This window comes from Dermacentor silvarum, chromosome 4 (assembly GCF_013339745.2).
Source record: "Dermacentor silvarum isolate Dsil-2018 chromosome 4, BIME_Dsil_1.4, whole genome shotgun sequence".
In the NCBI taxonomy this organism is placed as follows: Eukaryota; Metazoa; Arthropoda; class Arachnida; order Ixodida; family Ixodidae; genus Dermacentor; species Dermacentor silvarum.
Genome location: NC_051157.2, coordinates 115,662,005 through 115,674,873, shown reverse-complemented (window position 1 = coordinate 115,674,873; position 12,869 = coordinate 115,662,005). Strand labels below are relative to the sequence as shown.

General features: G+C 42.9%; 2 protein-coding genes across 3 annotated transcripts in view; both read right to left on the bottom strand.

Moving 5' to 3' along the window:
- The window catches only part of LOC119450555 (RNA-binding protein 24-B), a 101,566-nt gene extending 97,652 nt beyond the window's left edge, over nt 1-3,914 (bottom strand). For both annotated transcript variants that reach the window (XM_037714048.2, XM_037714049.2), the window contains exon 1: nt 3,690-3,914. In XM_037714048.2, the coding sequence (XP_037569976.2) occupies nt 3,690-3,866 (177 nt within the window). In that variant the 5' untranslated portion in view covers nt 3,867-3,914. The remainder of the gene's footprint in view (nt 1-3,689) is intronic.
- A 4,148-nt stretch (nt 3,915-8,062) lies between these two features.
- The window catches only part of LOC119450551 (transmembrane 9 superfamily member 1-like), a 101,720-nt gene continuing 96,913 nt past the window's right edge, over nt 8,063-12,869 (bottom strand). The window contains exon 14 of the mRNA XM_037714047.2: nt 8,063-12,098. Coding sequence (XP_037569975.1) covers nt 11,897-12,098 — 202 coding nt within the window. The 3' untranslated portion in view covers nt 8,063-11,896. The remainder of the gene's footprint in view (nt 12,099-12,869) is intronic.

Sequence of the window (12,869 nt, the reverse complement as noted above, 5' to 3'; positions counted from 1 at the left end):
CTAAAAGTTTCACTACAGATGCAATTTGTTCTCCTTTCGTTTACACCAATGCGCAATCCTGGAGGATTCTGGAGAATTTAGCAATCTGGCCGTCAATACAGTCGTATGTATCCATTTAGCGGATAGCACCATTTTCGAGAAGTCGCCCCCAAATTCTGTGGCGAAATGCACCACGATGTTTCAGCTAAAGCTTACCTAGCATTATATATATATATATATATATATATATATATGGGCTTGGAGACAAGTGCTACCTAGAACAGCAATGCGTTTTGCCAAAAATGTTGAAGACATATATACATACTTCCCGAAGGTGGCGCTGAGCGCAGGATATCTTCAATAAATGGACACTTCGTTAGTGGTTACTTCAATTCCTCAATTGGGACAAGTGAATCTAGTGAATAATTACAGATAATTAGCGAATGTTTGTTGTCTATTGTAGCACTGCGTTTTCAAAAGATGAAGCGCCAACAGTGACAGCACATTAGGAAGGAACGAAGACAGGACAGGCGCTTGTCTTCCTGTCTTCGTTCCTTCCTAATGTGCTCTCACTGTTGGCGCTTCATCTTTTGAAAGCTATGCACCAACTAGCCCCACAACGTGTTTTACTGTAGCACTGCGGTTTGCCGTGAAAGCCCGCCTCTTAAAGCAATGCAGCTGGTGTGACAGAATCCCGCTATTTGCCATAGATTGTAAAAAAAAAAAAAATGGCTTCCACTAAAAAAATACATGATAAGTATAATATAAAAATATATATTATATTATCGACATGGGAACTAGTCGCGAATGAAGGGAAGAGGTCGGCCCCGACGCCCATGACAGTTGTTTCTAAGAATGAGAAAGAAAAACAAAAATAAAACAAACACAATATAACTCTGCGGTTTACACAGCACATCTCGTTCATTTGTCTTAGACTTCAAAAAAATTTTTTGTCACATGGCATCGTTCGAATGCACAGGTAGGTGGCCGGGTTCCGCCCCTCAATAATAATAAAAATAAAATTTAAACATACATATAAGAAAGCTGGACCAGCAATCTAAAGAGCAGCTCTCGACCTTCTCGAAACAAAGCGTGCGCGCTCCTATTCAAGAAAGCACACACACACACACACACACACACACACACACACACACACACACACACACACACACACACACACACACACACACACACACACACACACACACACACACACGCTGAAGTGACATCAACAGCTATCTCGGGCGATCTAGAAATGAGGAATATTTGCGGCGAAAAACGTTTCTCACCTTTTCGTAATGATGGCGAAGTAGTCTGACAGAGCTTTTGCGAATGTTCCAATCAAATTCAAGTCGAGCCACTAGCGATATTTAATAGTTTGCACATACGTCATCGCGGAGGCCATCTTTAGGTACCAGAAGGTCAAGAAGCGGCGTAATCAAGAAACATGACAGCATGACAGGCGCGTCTTGTGTCGAACGTCAAAGCGATAACAGTGATAAAACTGAAAAACAGTTGCCGTCAAAAATTAAATCAGTGTGCGCGTGATAATACGGTGCACTGACGTCATCGTAGCCGCCATGTTTAGGTACTAGAACGGTGGGAGCTGCCTCCGTGACGTCACATGAAAACTATGTTGACGGTTTTAGACAGATACCTAAAGCGCTAATTATCAGATCCATTATAAAAGGGGTGCAATGTGACACACATACACACAGAACGACCGACAAGATGTTTCATGAACTGTTTCACCACATAGCCGTGTTTCGTCGACTCAACTAGCCCAACAAGAAATACTCCTGCGTTAGTTATCCGTTATCACGCAGGCGTTGGCGAAATGAACGCTTTAAAAAAACTTAATCTGCTGTGAGGAAGTGCAATCGGGTACATCGATACGACACAAACCTCTCCTAATTGATGGCAGCGATAGTAAAAGGCGAAAGCGCATTATTAAGTTTGAAAAGCAATGCAGCATTCGCCTCACAGAACCAAAAAAAAAAAAAAAAAAAAGAAAAAGAAAAAGCGGAGCAACAAGTTACACGCGGGTTTTCAAGACATGGATGGCTCGGTCGCACGCAGTTTCGCGAGCCGTTTTTTTTTTTTTTTTTTTTTTTTTTTTTTTCTGGTACCGAAGAGCGCAGGAGGCACAGCGAAAGGCTCAACGTGTGCGCGCGCACCCCTGCATTCCATTCCAACCCTCGTTTTCTACGGATAAAAAAAAAAATCCTCCAGGAACTAAGCAAAGAACTGAAACCCCTTTCGTAACCTCCACTACGAAAAGCAGAACTCAAGCAAAATCGCCGGCACTCGCCCAGACGAGCGAAGGTTCGTCAACTTTCGAAACAGCTCGAAACTGTGTCACACGGCACCAAACTCGACAATCATAGTAACCATTCACACCACACAGACATACAGACGCTAAAACGCGCGAGTGTGACTTTCAAAAAAAAAGAGAGCAAACACGCTTGGAAGCTGACCCGAAGCGTCCAGCCACCGTTGCTATCCGGGCAACTTGTCAGATCGAAAAGCCGTGCGTTGCCCCTATAAAGGTGCGTGCAGTACCTGGCACAATGGATCCGATTAATCACACCGCGACAAAGCAATGCTTTATTTCCTTTTCTCAGAGATCCCAAAACTTCCAAAGTAAAAAAAAAAAAATAAAAAAAGAAAAGGAAATGCGCTAAGAGGGGGGGAAATGAATCGGGATTAAAGTAAAAGAAACAGCCCACGAGAACCCCCTCATTGTGGGCAGCGGCGCGGAGGGAAAAGGAGACGGGCTTTGCGTCTCGTAAATCTGTCACGAGTACGCCTCGCGCACCATGGGGGTGAAGAAGAAGAGGCCAACGCACGAGGAGAGCTTGCACCAGCGAGGCTAGCACAAAAAAAGAAAATGGCCGTTTCTTGGGTTCCTTTTCTTCAAAGCGAAGCTCGACGTACCGTACGGCACGCGTCAAGAGAAGATCTCCCTGATATTAAAGAAGACCCGTAGAGACGTTCGAAATGAACACACAATAGCCGAGTCGCCCACTCGGCGTATGCGTTTCAATGCTCGCGTACGCGAGACAATGCACTACCCTAATCGTGCATTCACCACACTTTTTTTTTTTTTTTTCCGAGCCACGACGTTTCTTCTATTCCCTTCTAATCACTCCAAACTATCGGGTGCCACATGCTACGCAAAGTCTTTTGTCCCGAACAGCACGTACGGGAGGGGGTGGGCGATATGATCAACAGTTCACTCGGTCGATGATGTTTAGAACGAGCCGTCAGGCAGCGAACGAACGCGTCGTGGGGACCGGCCGGGGGCCGCGTTCCATTTTGGAACGTGTGGACCCCCCCTGCGACACGCCAACGTCCGAAATAAATCAATTTTTCAAGCGGCGATCGCTCGAAAGCGAGAGATCGCCAACAGGCGCCGAGGACAAATGATTCATACGCTCATGCGACGTCACCGAAGCACACAGGCGCACGGACTCGGGGACCCAACGGCGGCTTGCTTTCGAAACGAGTCGACGACGCGGCCACCGAAGTACACTTTTGCATTTAACGTAATCGCCCCGACAAAACGGACGTTTCGAATGCTCGTTAATCGCGCTTGTTCGACAGGATCGCCCGGCTTTCAGAGAAACGACGCGCGGCGCATTTTGAACCGCGTCTTCGCTGGAACGAAAGAGAGAGCAAACAAGCGAGAGAGAGACGCTTCCACTTACGAAACCATAGCCGCGGCTCTTGCCCGTCTGTCGATCGGTGATGACCACAGCCTCCTCGATGTCGCCGAAGGACTCGAAGAACTGCCGTAACGACTTGTCAGTGGTGTGGTACGGCAGTCCGCCCACGAATATTTTTGTGAACGTCGTGTCCTTTTGCTGCACGCCACACTCCGACATGCCGCTAACCACAGCTTTGCATGCTCGTCTGACGCTCGACCAGCTGCTCATCACGTGACTACGCGCCGGACGCCCCCTGGCTAGTCGCCGGCGTCGTCTACTGAGTGCGAGGGTTTGCGTTCTCCGGCGTCCGTAAAGTTCGGTTTCTGTTTAGACGGCGGGAAATTCGAATGTCAATTCGATACGAATCTCTCTCGTACGTTATCGTAAGCTTTCTCTCTCTTTCGTACCATATAACGCGCGTTCTCTGGCCGCGTATTGTGGGTGACCGAGAACTTGTACCAAGGAGACGTCAGAAAATCATCAAACAAGCAATGGCGAGGAAACAGATGCGTGATGCCTTCGCCTTCCTTCGCGAGGGTTTTCGTGCGGCCGACGATTTTGGAAGCGGATAGATCGAACTATGCTTTGCGAGAAAAAGAAAGAGTTTCAAATATACGAAAAAAAAAGCCAGTTGACGAATGTGAAAACAGCAGACAATGAACCTGCAGACAAAAAGAGTTGTCCTGCAAGTGTTTTCACAAACAAACAAACAAACAAAATTTTTTTTCAGGCTCAATTCGCGGAGAGACCTTTAACAAAAAATGTCTCCATGAACCTTCGTCACGTAGCACTCTCGTCATATGTAGCAATACAATCAAATAGGAATATAACGAACCCAAATAAATCGAATTATTCACGTCCAGCTCGCTATTAGGGAATTATTTCGTCTTAGTATCGGCCAGTACGCGTGTTCACGCGAAACGTCCTGACCGATACTAACGCGAAATAGTAACTCCCTCATAATTAAAGAGCCGGACATATCAAACACAGCTAAGGCTTCCAAAACCACCGCCATAAGGTCGTATGCATATTGGCATGCATCTTTCATGGCAGTTCAGGGGAGTTATTTAACAGCATCCAGAAGAACATTGCGACTCTTTAAAAAAATGTAAAAACCAAGGCATAATTACTGCGTCAAGGTAAAAGCAATTTTTCCCCTACTACACGTACTTCTGTTTTCCATAAATGGTTTCCCTCTATAACCCGCAGTGGCTATTGTGTTAGGCTGCTAAGCAAGAGGTCGCGGGATCTAATCCAAGCCATGGCGGCCGCATTTCCATGGGGGCCAAATTTTAAATCGTTTCCCTCTATTATACATATATATTTTTTCTCTACTGGTGATATAATAAAATTTTGTTTTAGTTCGTTATAGGCGAGTTTGGGTATATCGAATAGTCCGGTATATATTTAACGCATATAAGTTTGTTCGTTATAATCGAGTTCGACTGAGCTGCAGCTTTGAACAGGGAACAGCAATCAGCCAAATCCGGTGATCAAACAATATACATATATAGCCACCGTTAATTACTAACTGTGCACTTAGTGAAAAATAAGGCTCGCTCACGCTCGCTCCTGAACAAAGAACGCCTGGGCTCGCTCATTCAGTGTCTTTTAACACGTGCGTATCATAATTAATGACGTCCAGCGGTACAGCTGGCTGTCAAGAGATGCCGAAGAATATGGAGCTGCAAATTGCGCTTCCGCAATGCTTGAACGGCCCCTTTTACCGCAAAGCGTAGGGGGGGGGGGGGGGGGGGGGGGGGCGCTTGGGAAGTCAGCAACGACGCAAAAGGTAGGTGATCATATATATATATATATATATATATATATATATATATATATATATATATATATATATATATATATATAAAATGCGTTACATCAATTGTAAAGGAATTCAAAGAAGCAACCTAATTCAGAACATTTCTGCCTCAAAGTGACCGAAACAAGAAAAAAAAAAAAAAAAAAAAAAGTTGCGTTGACCTGCCTCGAGAATCGGCGCGAAATTCAAGTAACGCAGCTTAACGTGGTATTGATTTGAGAGAGTTGGAATACTGAATTCATGGCAAGCAACGTAGAGCGCATAAAAACAATAATCACACTTAAATGACACGTAAAGACAGCGCTTTGTGCCAGTCTTTAGCGCCCTTTTACACGTTAAAATAGACAGACGCTGCAGCTGGCGTTTTGCAAACGCAGTACTTACCAAGTGGTCTCGCTGCAGTTGCTAGCTGCTGTAAAGTTGCACGAGCTTTCCGGACTGTGGAAGCAAATGAATCTGCCTTACATATTTATAAATTGATTACATATAACATTTCCGTGCCATTAATCCACCATTCTAAGCTGCAGATGAATTAGACCTATTAGATTTCCGCTAGAAGTACGCCACACACTTTAACAATTAACTTGCTTAATTACGTTTCTTATGAATTATAAACAATGCTGCTAACAAAACATTCGTGACGACATGTGCAACAGCTAATCAAGCAACAGTTGATCTAGATAATTGTCTCTCATTAGGCCTCATCTAACCCATGTACGTTCCACAGCCTACTGCAATCGCAAATTACAGCACAGACAAATGATACTGTACCTTGGCCCACTTAATTTTGATGCTTTATACTTAAATGTATACAATGCTGTTACATAAAATAGAAATCAGACCGCAACGTGGTTTGGTATAGTTAAGCCACAATGTACCTTTTAATTAACATTGTAGCCAAAGGCCTCGATTAAGTGAACCACCAGTAATGTACACAATATGGAGAAATGCGCAGAAATATTTAAGCATTACAAACCACTGGCAAGAAGAAGCACCTCTTAGGGATCCAGTTTCAGTATTGCTCAGCAAACTGTTCATTTAGAAGTTTAGAAACTATATGACACGCTTCTCACACGTAAAAGAATGACACTTAGCAAGTACAGTTGAACCTTGTTAATTATAATAAAACCACATCCCACACGAATACTTCGTTATATCCGATATTTGTTATAAGCATATATTTATTAAATGCTGATATTGGCAAGGAACATTTTAAATTGACTTCGTTGTACCCGATAATTTATTATAGTATGTTCGTTATAGCGAGGTTCGACTGTTTGATAGTTAAAAACACCTACAATGTATTAAAATTTGATACCCTGAACCAGTAGCGCACCCACGATATCTGCCAAGGGGGGGTGACAGTTTGCCTTATTTTGCCAATACCATCTAAACAGCACTAATTTCAATTTCAAAATGTGCTTTTTGGCGAGCGTGCAGACAATTGCGCGTCTTACATCTTAGATGCAGTACTCAAAGGCGCAAGGAAAGAAAAGCGGTTAAACAAAAACAACATCCCCCCCCCCCCCCCCACGTCGGTGCGCCACTGCCCTGAACCTGGAGTCAACATTATCATGATGTTATGCCACTAAGCAAAATTTGCTAGCGTCGCGTAAATCACGCAAGGTATGATGACGTTGCTCATACAAACAAATTAATGAGAAGGCTGCACACATTTGTTCAGGCTGTGCTTGTTTGTTGCAGCTGCAGCAATCCCAAGAATGGAGCAAGCCAATTTATTTTGACATCATGATGCATCTGCCTTTGAATACCTCTACCAAAAGTGGTTCGTAGAAACAAGTACAATGGTAAATTATTCAGGGAATTCTGATGCTTGCCAATCTATTTTCTTGGGTTCCGACCTTCATCCAATGGAGAAAAAAATGAGTTAAAAATGTCACGTCAGTACTTCCTGAAGCGCACTGAACGACAAAAGCATTTCCCCGAAATCCGGTTTTCCCTGTCATGCGTCAACTATCGCCATCATGTCTGAAAAGTTCCTTATCTCACTTCACCGTTGTCTTAAGCGAGTTTTCCTTTCCTAGACCCCCACTTTGTTCCAAAGGAAAGGAACAGTGTAAATAAAGTTAAAACGCTATTTTCTTGTGTACTAACACGTTTACTGTGACCTGGATCACAGGTGGGCCATGGCAGTATGGCATTCTCCGTGTGGCAGGGCTTTCCTGCATGGTGAAAGCAACATCTTTGCCAGACATCAAGGGAGAAGAAAAATTCTTGTTACTTCTAATCTGACGTATTGCGGCACCATTTATATGCACTTAATGGGACTTTCCAAGGAGCACAACCCCCTAGTGACTCACCAGTGGATCACGGCGCACCAGAGGAATATCACAAGTTACCCACGGGTAGATCAGCACACACAAGAATGGGGACTTCAAAATGTGCTGCGCACGGAACCTGTTAAGTGTGCAAAGGCTGCCTTGAGGAGTCTACACAAGACATTATCCCCAACAGTGTAGAATGAAAAGCGCAATGCACACATTTTCATCATGCTGTGCTAAGAGATGATGTCACACAGCTTGTACAAACAAAAAACATACTTTATTACCACTCAACGTACAATAAATAAACACGCATCAATCAGTACATAAAACCAGAGGGCGTGCTGGGAGGAAACAGCTAAAAAAAAATTAAAGGCTTTCCTCAGTTTTATTAGTTAACATACTTCACACCGCATACATTCCTATGTAAGCACATATGCTTCCATGCCCAACAAGTAGCAAAACGAGTAATTGCATGATTGAACACAACTGCACACAAATACATGAAGATCACACAGACATATATAACGAATGTGTGCATGATATGCACAGGACACCACGATCTGATCATTTTACTTGATCTAGACACAATGTGACTAGTTAAAAAGTGTACCCAGGTGATAAACTTTGGAACACTAGTGACTTTACCCATGTGCACATTAGTCAATTATGGAAATGAGTTCCAGACTACAGCAGCATAAACTGAACCTGTTAGCTTTGAAACGTCTCTCTCAAATTGGTACACCACAATATGCTTTGCCTAGAAATTATTGTTTGTGTAACTCCACACGGATAATCCGCAGAAGTACACATAACTGCTAGGCATTGTCAACTAATGTGCCATCGACTTATTGATATCCACAAAGGGCACAAGCTTTATTAAATAGTATATTTATAAGAGGGTGATTAATTTTCGAGGGAGTGGCCACCAAAGAAAACAAGCCACTTGCAGTTACGTCTTCAATAAGTTGGCCAATTATATGGTTCTAATATATGGGTCATCTCCTTTCTGCAAGTCATAAATGCCAAAGTTTGTTCTAGAGAATCTAAATGCGCAACATCATTTCAGAAGCACCTTACGCTAAATACTACAGTGCAATGGGTTCTAAAGAATGAGATGACCACAAATGCAGACTGTTATGGTTGGTGCAGCAACAACATATATACGTTCATGAATCCTGCCCTTTACCATCTGCGCAAAAGCCTGCCAGGACACAAACTGCCATTTTGGAGCCAGATGATTGCTTTATAGAGATCCATAGCCAAGTTCATTGTTACCATTCGAATGAGACATGTGTACTTCGTCAAGGGTATAGAAAGGCCACACAGTACAAAATTGAACTTGATTTGGGGCCTGTACAGTACAGCCACAGTTGTATCCTCTGTAGTTCAATGACCTGGACAGTGATGAAGCTCTACGTCATCCTTCAAGCCTTTGGATTTCCAGGATTGCCACATAAGAACCACAGCGAGACCTGGTAGCAGCACCAGCTCAGCTAATATAAGCGCAGTGACAAGTGAACTTTTGACAGTCTGTACTTTATCACCCGACAAGAACAGGAACCTACTAACAACATGAATAAACGCTTCCAAGCTGTGTAAAACATGCGAGTGAGACCAATAGTGTGGGCAGCAATATCCCCATGTGGCAACGAGAAATGGTATCAAGATTAGGCAGCAGTGCACTAAAAACAACAAACGTTATGTGAATATGCTACATCAAACAGAGAAGCACATGATACAGCCAAGTAGTGACGGAAGAAACTTACAGTTGTGGTGCAGTAACAGTAAGTCTTGTGCTTCAGAATATAAATTATGTAAAAGCTAAAAATGAACAAATAGCTTTAGTTCTGACCAGAAACTGTTATGGCAGTGCAGCACATCAAGACAACAAAGTTGCAATGTCAAAAGGAAAATGTTATGTCACTGTGCCTTTGGTTGCCAGACCACCTGGCAGTACAAGAAAAGGTTTCTAGAGAAAGGCTGAGATACTTCAAGAAACAAAAGCATTTTGTGCGTTCCTGTGTGACAACAAAAAACTCTCTTATAGATTAAATTCTCCTTGCACCCCTTAAAAAACGTTGGCCACGAAAGGCAGGAATCCAGTATTTATTAAAAAAAAAAAAGGTGCGAGTGCAGTATCAAAAACACTGAAAATGTCATGGGCTTTTAACTTCTTTGTGAAAATGTCTTACGCACAAGATTGTAGGAAAGAAGGCGTACTCGGTGCTACAAAACAGCAAACTCACTTCATGCTAACCAACAACATTATTATTATTTCTTTCCAGCACTTCAGTCAACAGCTGTGATTTCACCAGGACATGTGCATTTATGGCAGCCTAATGTCTCACAAAAGAATGGTGACCATTACATAAGACCATAAGCAATGCAACTTTTGCGGCTCCTTTGTGTAGCCAATCTTAGAAAACTCTATGCTCTCCCATAACAGAAAGCAATTTCAGGGTTTTCAAATACAGTCTGAACTGCAAGCTTCAATATAACTTTGCACTGAAACACAGCAAAAGTAGTTGTCTTGTCAGAAAACAACAGGTACAACAAGGTGCATAAGTGCCAACGGCTTTGGAAGTTATTCTCTACTGTATGGAGGTGCTTTAGATAAGTGCTATGTGATCACGGCAACAGCATTAAAGGTGAAAAATGTGTTCAGTGACTAAGCATGAAGAAAGCTGCTGAATGAAATGTAATGAAAATCAATCTGCATTCCAAATTATAGCCTAAAGTCAAGTACACTTTGTCTGCCTGGCACAAAGTATGCAAAAAAAAAAAAAAACTGACAACACAGAAAAGAATGAAACCGCTGGTAGCATTCTAGTTATCAATATGTACACTTTTTAAACTCTTGGGCTTAAGTAGTACGGAAGTGCACATCTAAGTTTCAGTAACAAAAGGTGCAGTGCTCTATGGCTTAGTCCTCTGTCACTTCCTCATTGTACACACACTTAGCAAACTGTTTCAAGTATTGCCTTAATTTGATAATGACAGGAACTTTGTTACCTTAAAATAAACCTCGAATATTAGCTATACATTAATAAATATCATCATCCAGCTCTGCAGAGAGTGTGCATCCTGTATCAGTAAGCGTGTTGCTTCTCTAAGGCCAGGAATCAAAATTTACAATGAAAATCCAACAGTGCATGATGACACATCACGAAAAAGCACAGCAGATGATGCACTCACGCACTAGAAGTGATAATGTACACTGTTGTGTAAAAGCTGGTTTTCAGATCTATTTGCGGCTCACACAACTGTTGCGACGACAACCAAGTTAGCACTTTCCGGTTTCTGGCATAGGCCTTCCAATCATAAATAGAAAAAGGACTAGAAAGGCCACTTTGTGCAAGCTTCTGATGCATCGCACTGACGGAAAGACTTCACGAGCTGCCGTATCAAAATATGGTGGGGTACACGGTGCAGTCTATGGCTGAAACTATAACACTTGGAGCGCTTCTCCCACAGAATTCCATTGTGATTGCACAGTGCACAGCGACAGTGTTGCCACTAAGCCACGCTTGGCACAGCGATTTCCCGATCACTAGTGTCCCAAGACCAACAGCACAGCGTGGAAGGACAAACCGTACTAGAAAAAGTGCTTGAAAGAGCACAACAGCCAGGATTCGACCAACAAAAATTCTCAACCCTATCCAAAAACATGCAACAACACCGCTTCTCACTCAACGTTAATCCACTGCAACACAACAAACTGCTCACCAATGCATCAACAAAGAACGCCAAGATTAAATATGTACAGTTTTTCTTTCATATTTTCTCTTTTGCATTCCACATCCTCAATTGTAGAAAATGCAAAGAGACCTACTCACTCTTGAGAGAGAGAGAGAGAGAAAGAAAAAATAAAGGGAGAAATTTAGACACTGGCAACAAAGGCTTGGGTAGCAAACTGCAGATACGAAAGAGATGCTACAGTCGAGCTCACTGCCCCAATCACGAGAAACACAACGCTAGAAATGCAAAACGGCAGCAACGACCATGCACAAAGGTACACAACCCAAAAGCAAATGAGCTGGCAGCAGCAGCAGCAGGAGCAACAGCAGCAGCAATAGGGAGTCGTTCACGGGAGCGGCCAATCAGTCCGTCTTGATGGTGCTGTACAGGTAGCGCACAAACCTGTATGCCGAGAAAAAGCTCACGGTGCCCAGGGACAGGAAGAACACGTATGCCGTCAGGATGCTGTAGCCGAAGAACTCGACGGCCTGCAGGGTTCCACCCATATTGGACCGGAAGAAGTAGAAGAACACGGCGTAGAAGAACACAAACGCGCCCGTGGCTCTGCAACAGAAGATTCAGCTGGTTCATTTTCGAAGTTTTACAAAGTCGGTTAGAAAGGTTGAAAGGAGGGAATATCATATACAGTCTATGCCCGTTACAATGGATCCGCACATAATGTACTTTCGGAAATAACAGACGATTCTTCGCACTTAGTTATGTCTGTCTATATTATTCACGCAATAAATTTCGGTTGTAACGGACCCACCTGGAACAAACTATTGGCAACAATGGACAAATTCTGGGGCAAATTATGTCTAGATGTTGTAAATACAACATTGCTGTGGTGATGCGGCAGTGCACTGTACGTAACTATTTCCTGCCACTTGCGGAATGTGCAAAAATCCACTTTCTCTCAACTCCTTCAGTACAGCGTCTATAGAAGTTTATCCATTTGATTGACAGTTTTTCTATGCATTGTTAAACATTTCCGTAGGAATTATTCTACCAGCAACATCATTCTTCTTCTTTCTGGGGTTTTACGTGCCAAAACCAGTTCTGATTATCAACTAGCAATATCATGTACCATCTGAAGTGATGACTGAAATTTAACGATTTGTCAGATTTTACAGTTTCTGGCAGACTGGGGAGCCTGGAAAAATAAAGCTTCGACTGAAGGTGTCGCCAAAAGTGGCCTCCAGTGCTTTTAGCACTTATTCGAGACTAGGCAATTCGAGCGGCAATTTTCTGATCTGAACAATATCTCAAACAATGGTAGGTGCTCATGAGTGCATGTTATTTTGATAATTGAGTTAAACTAATATCTAGTGCAAC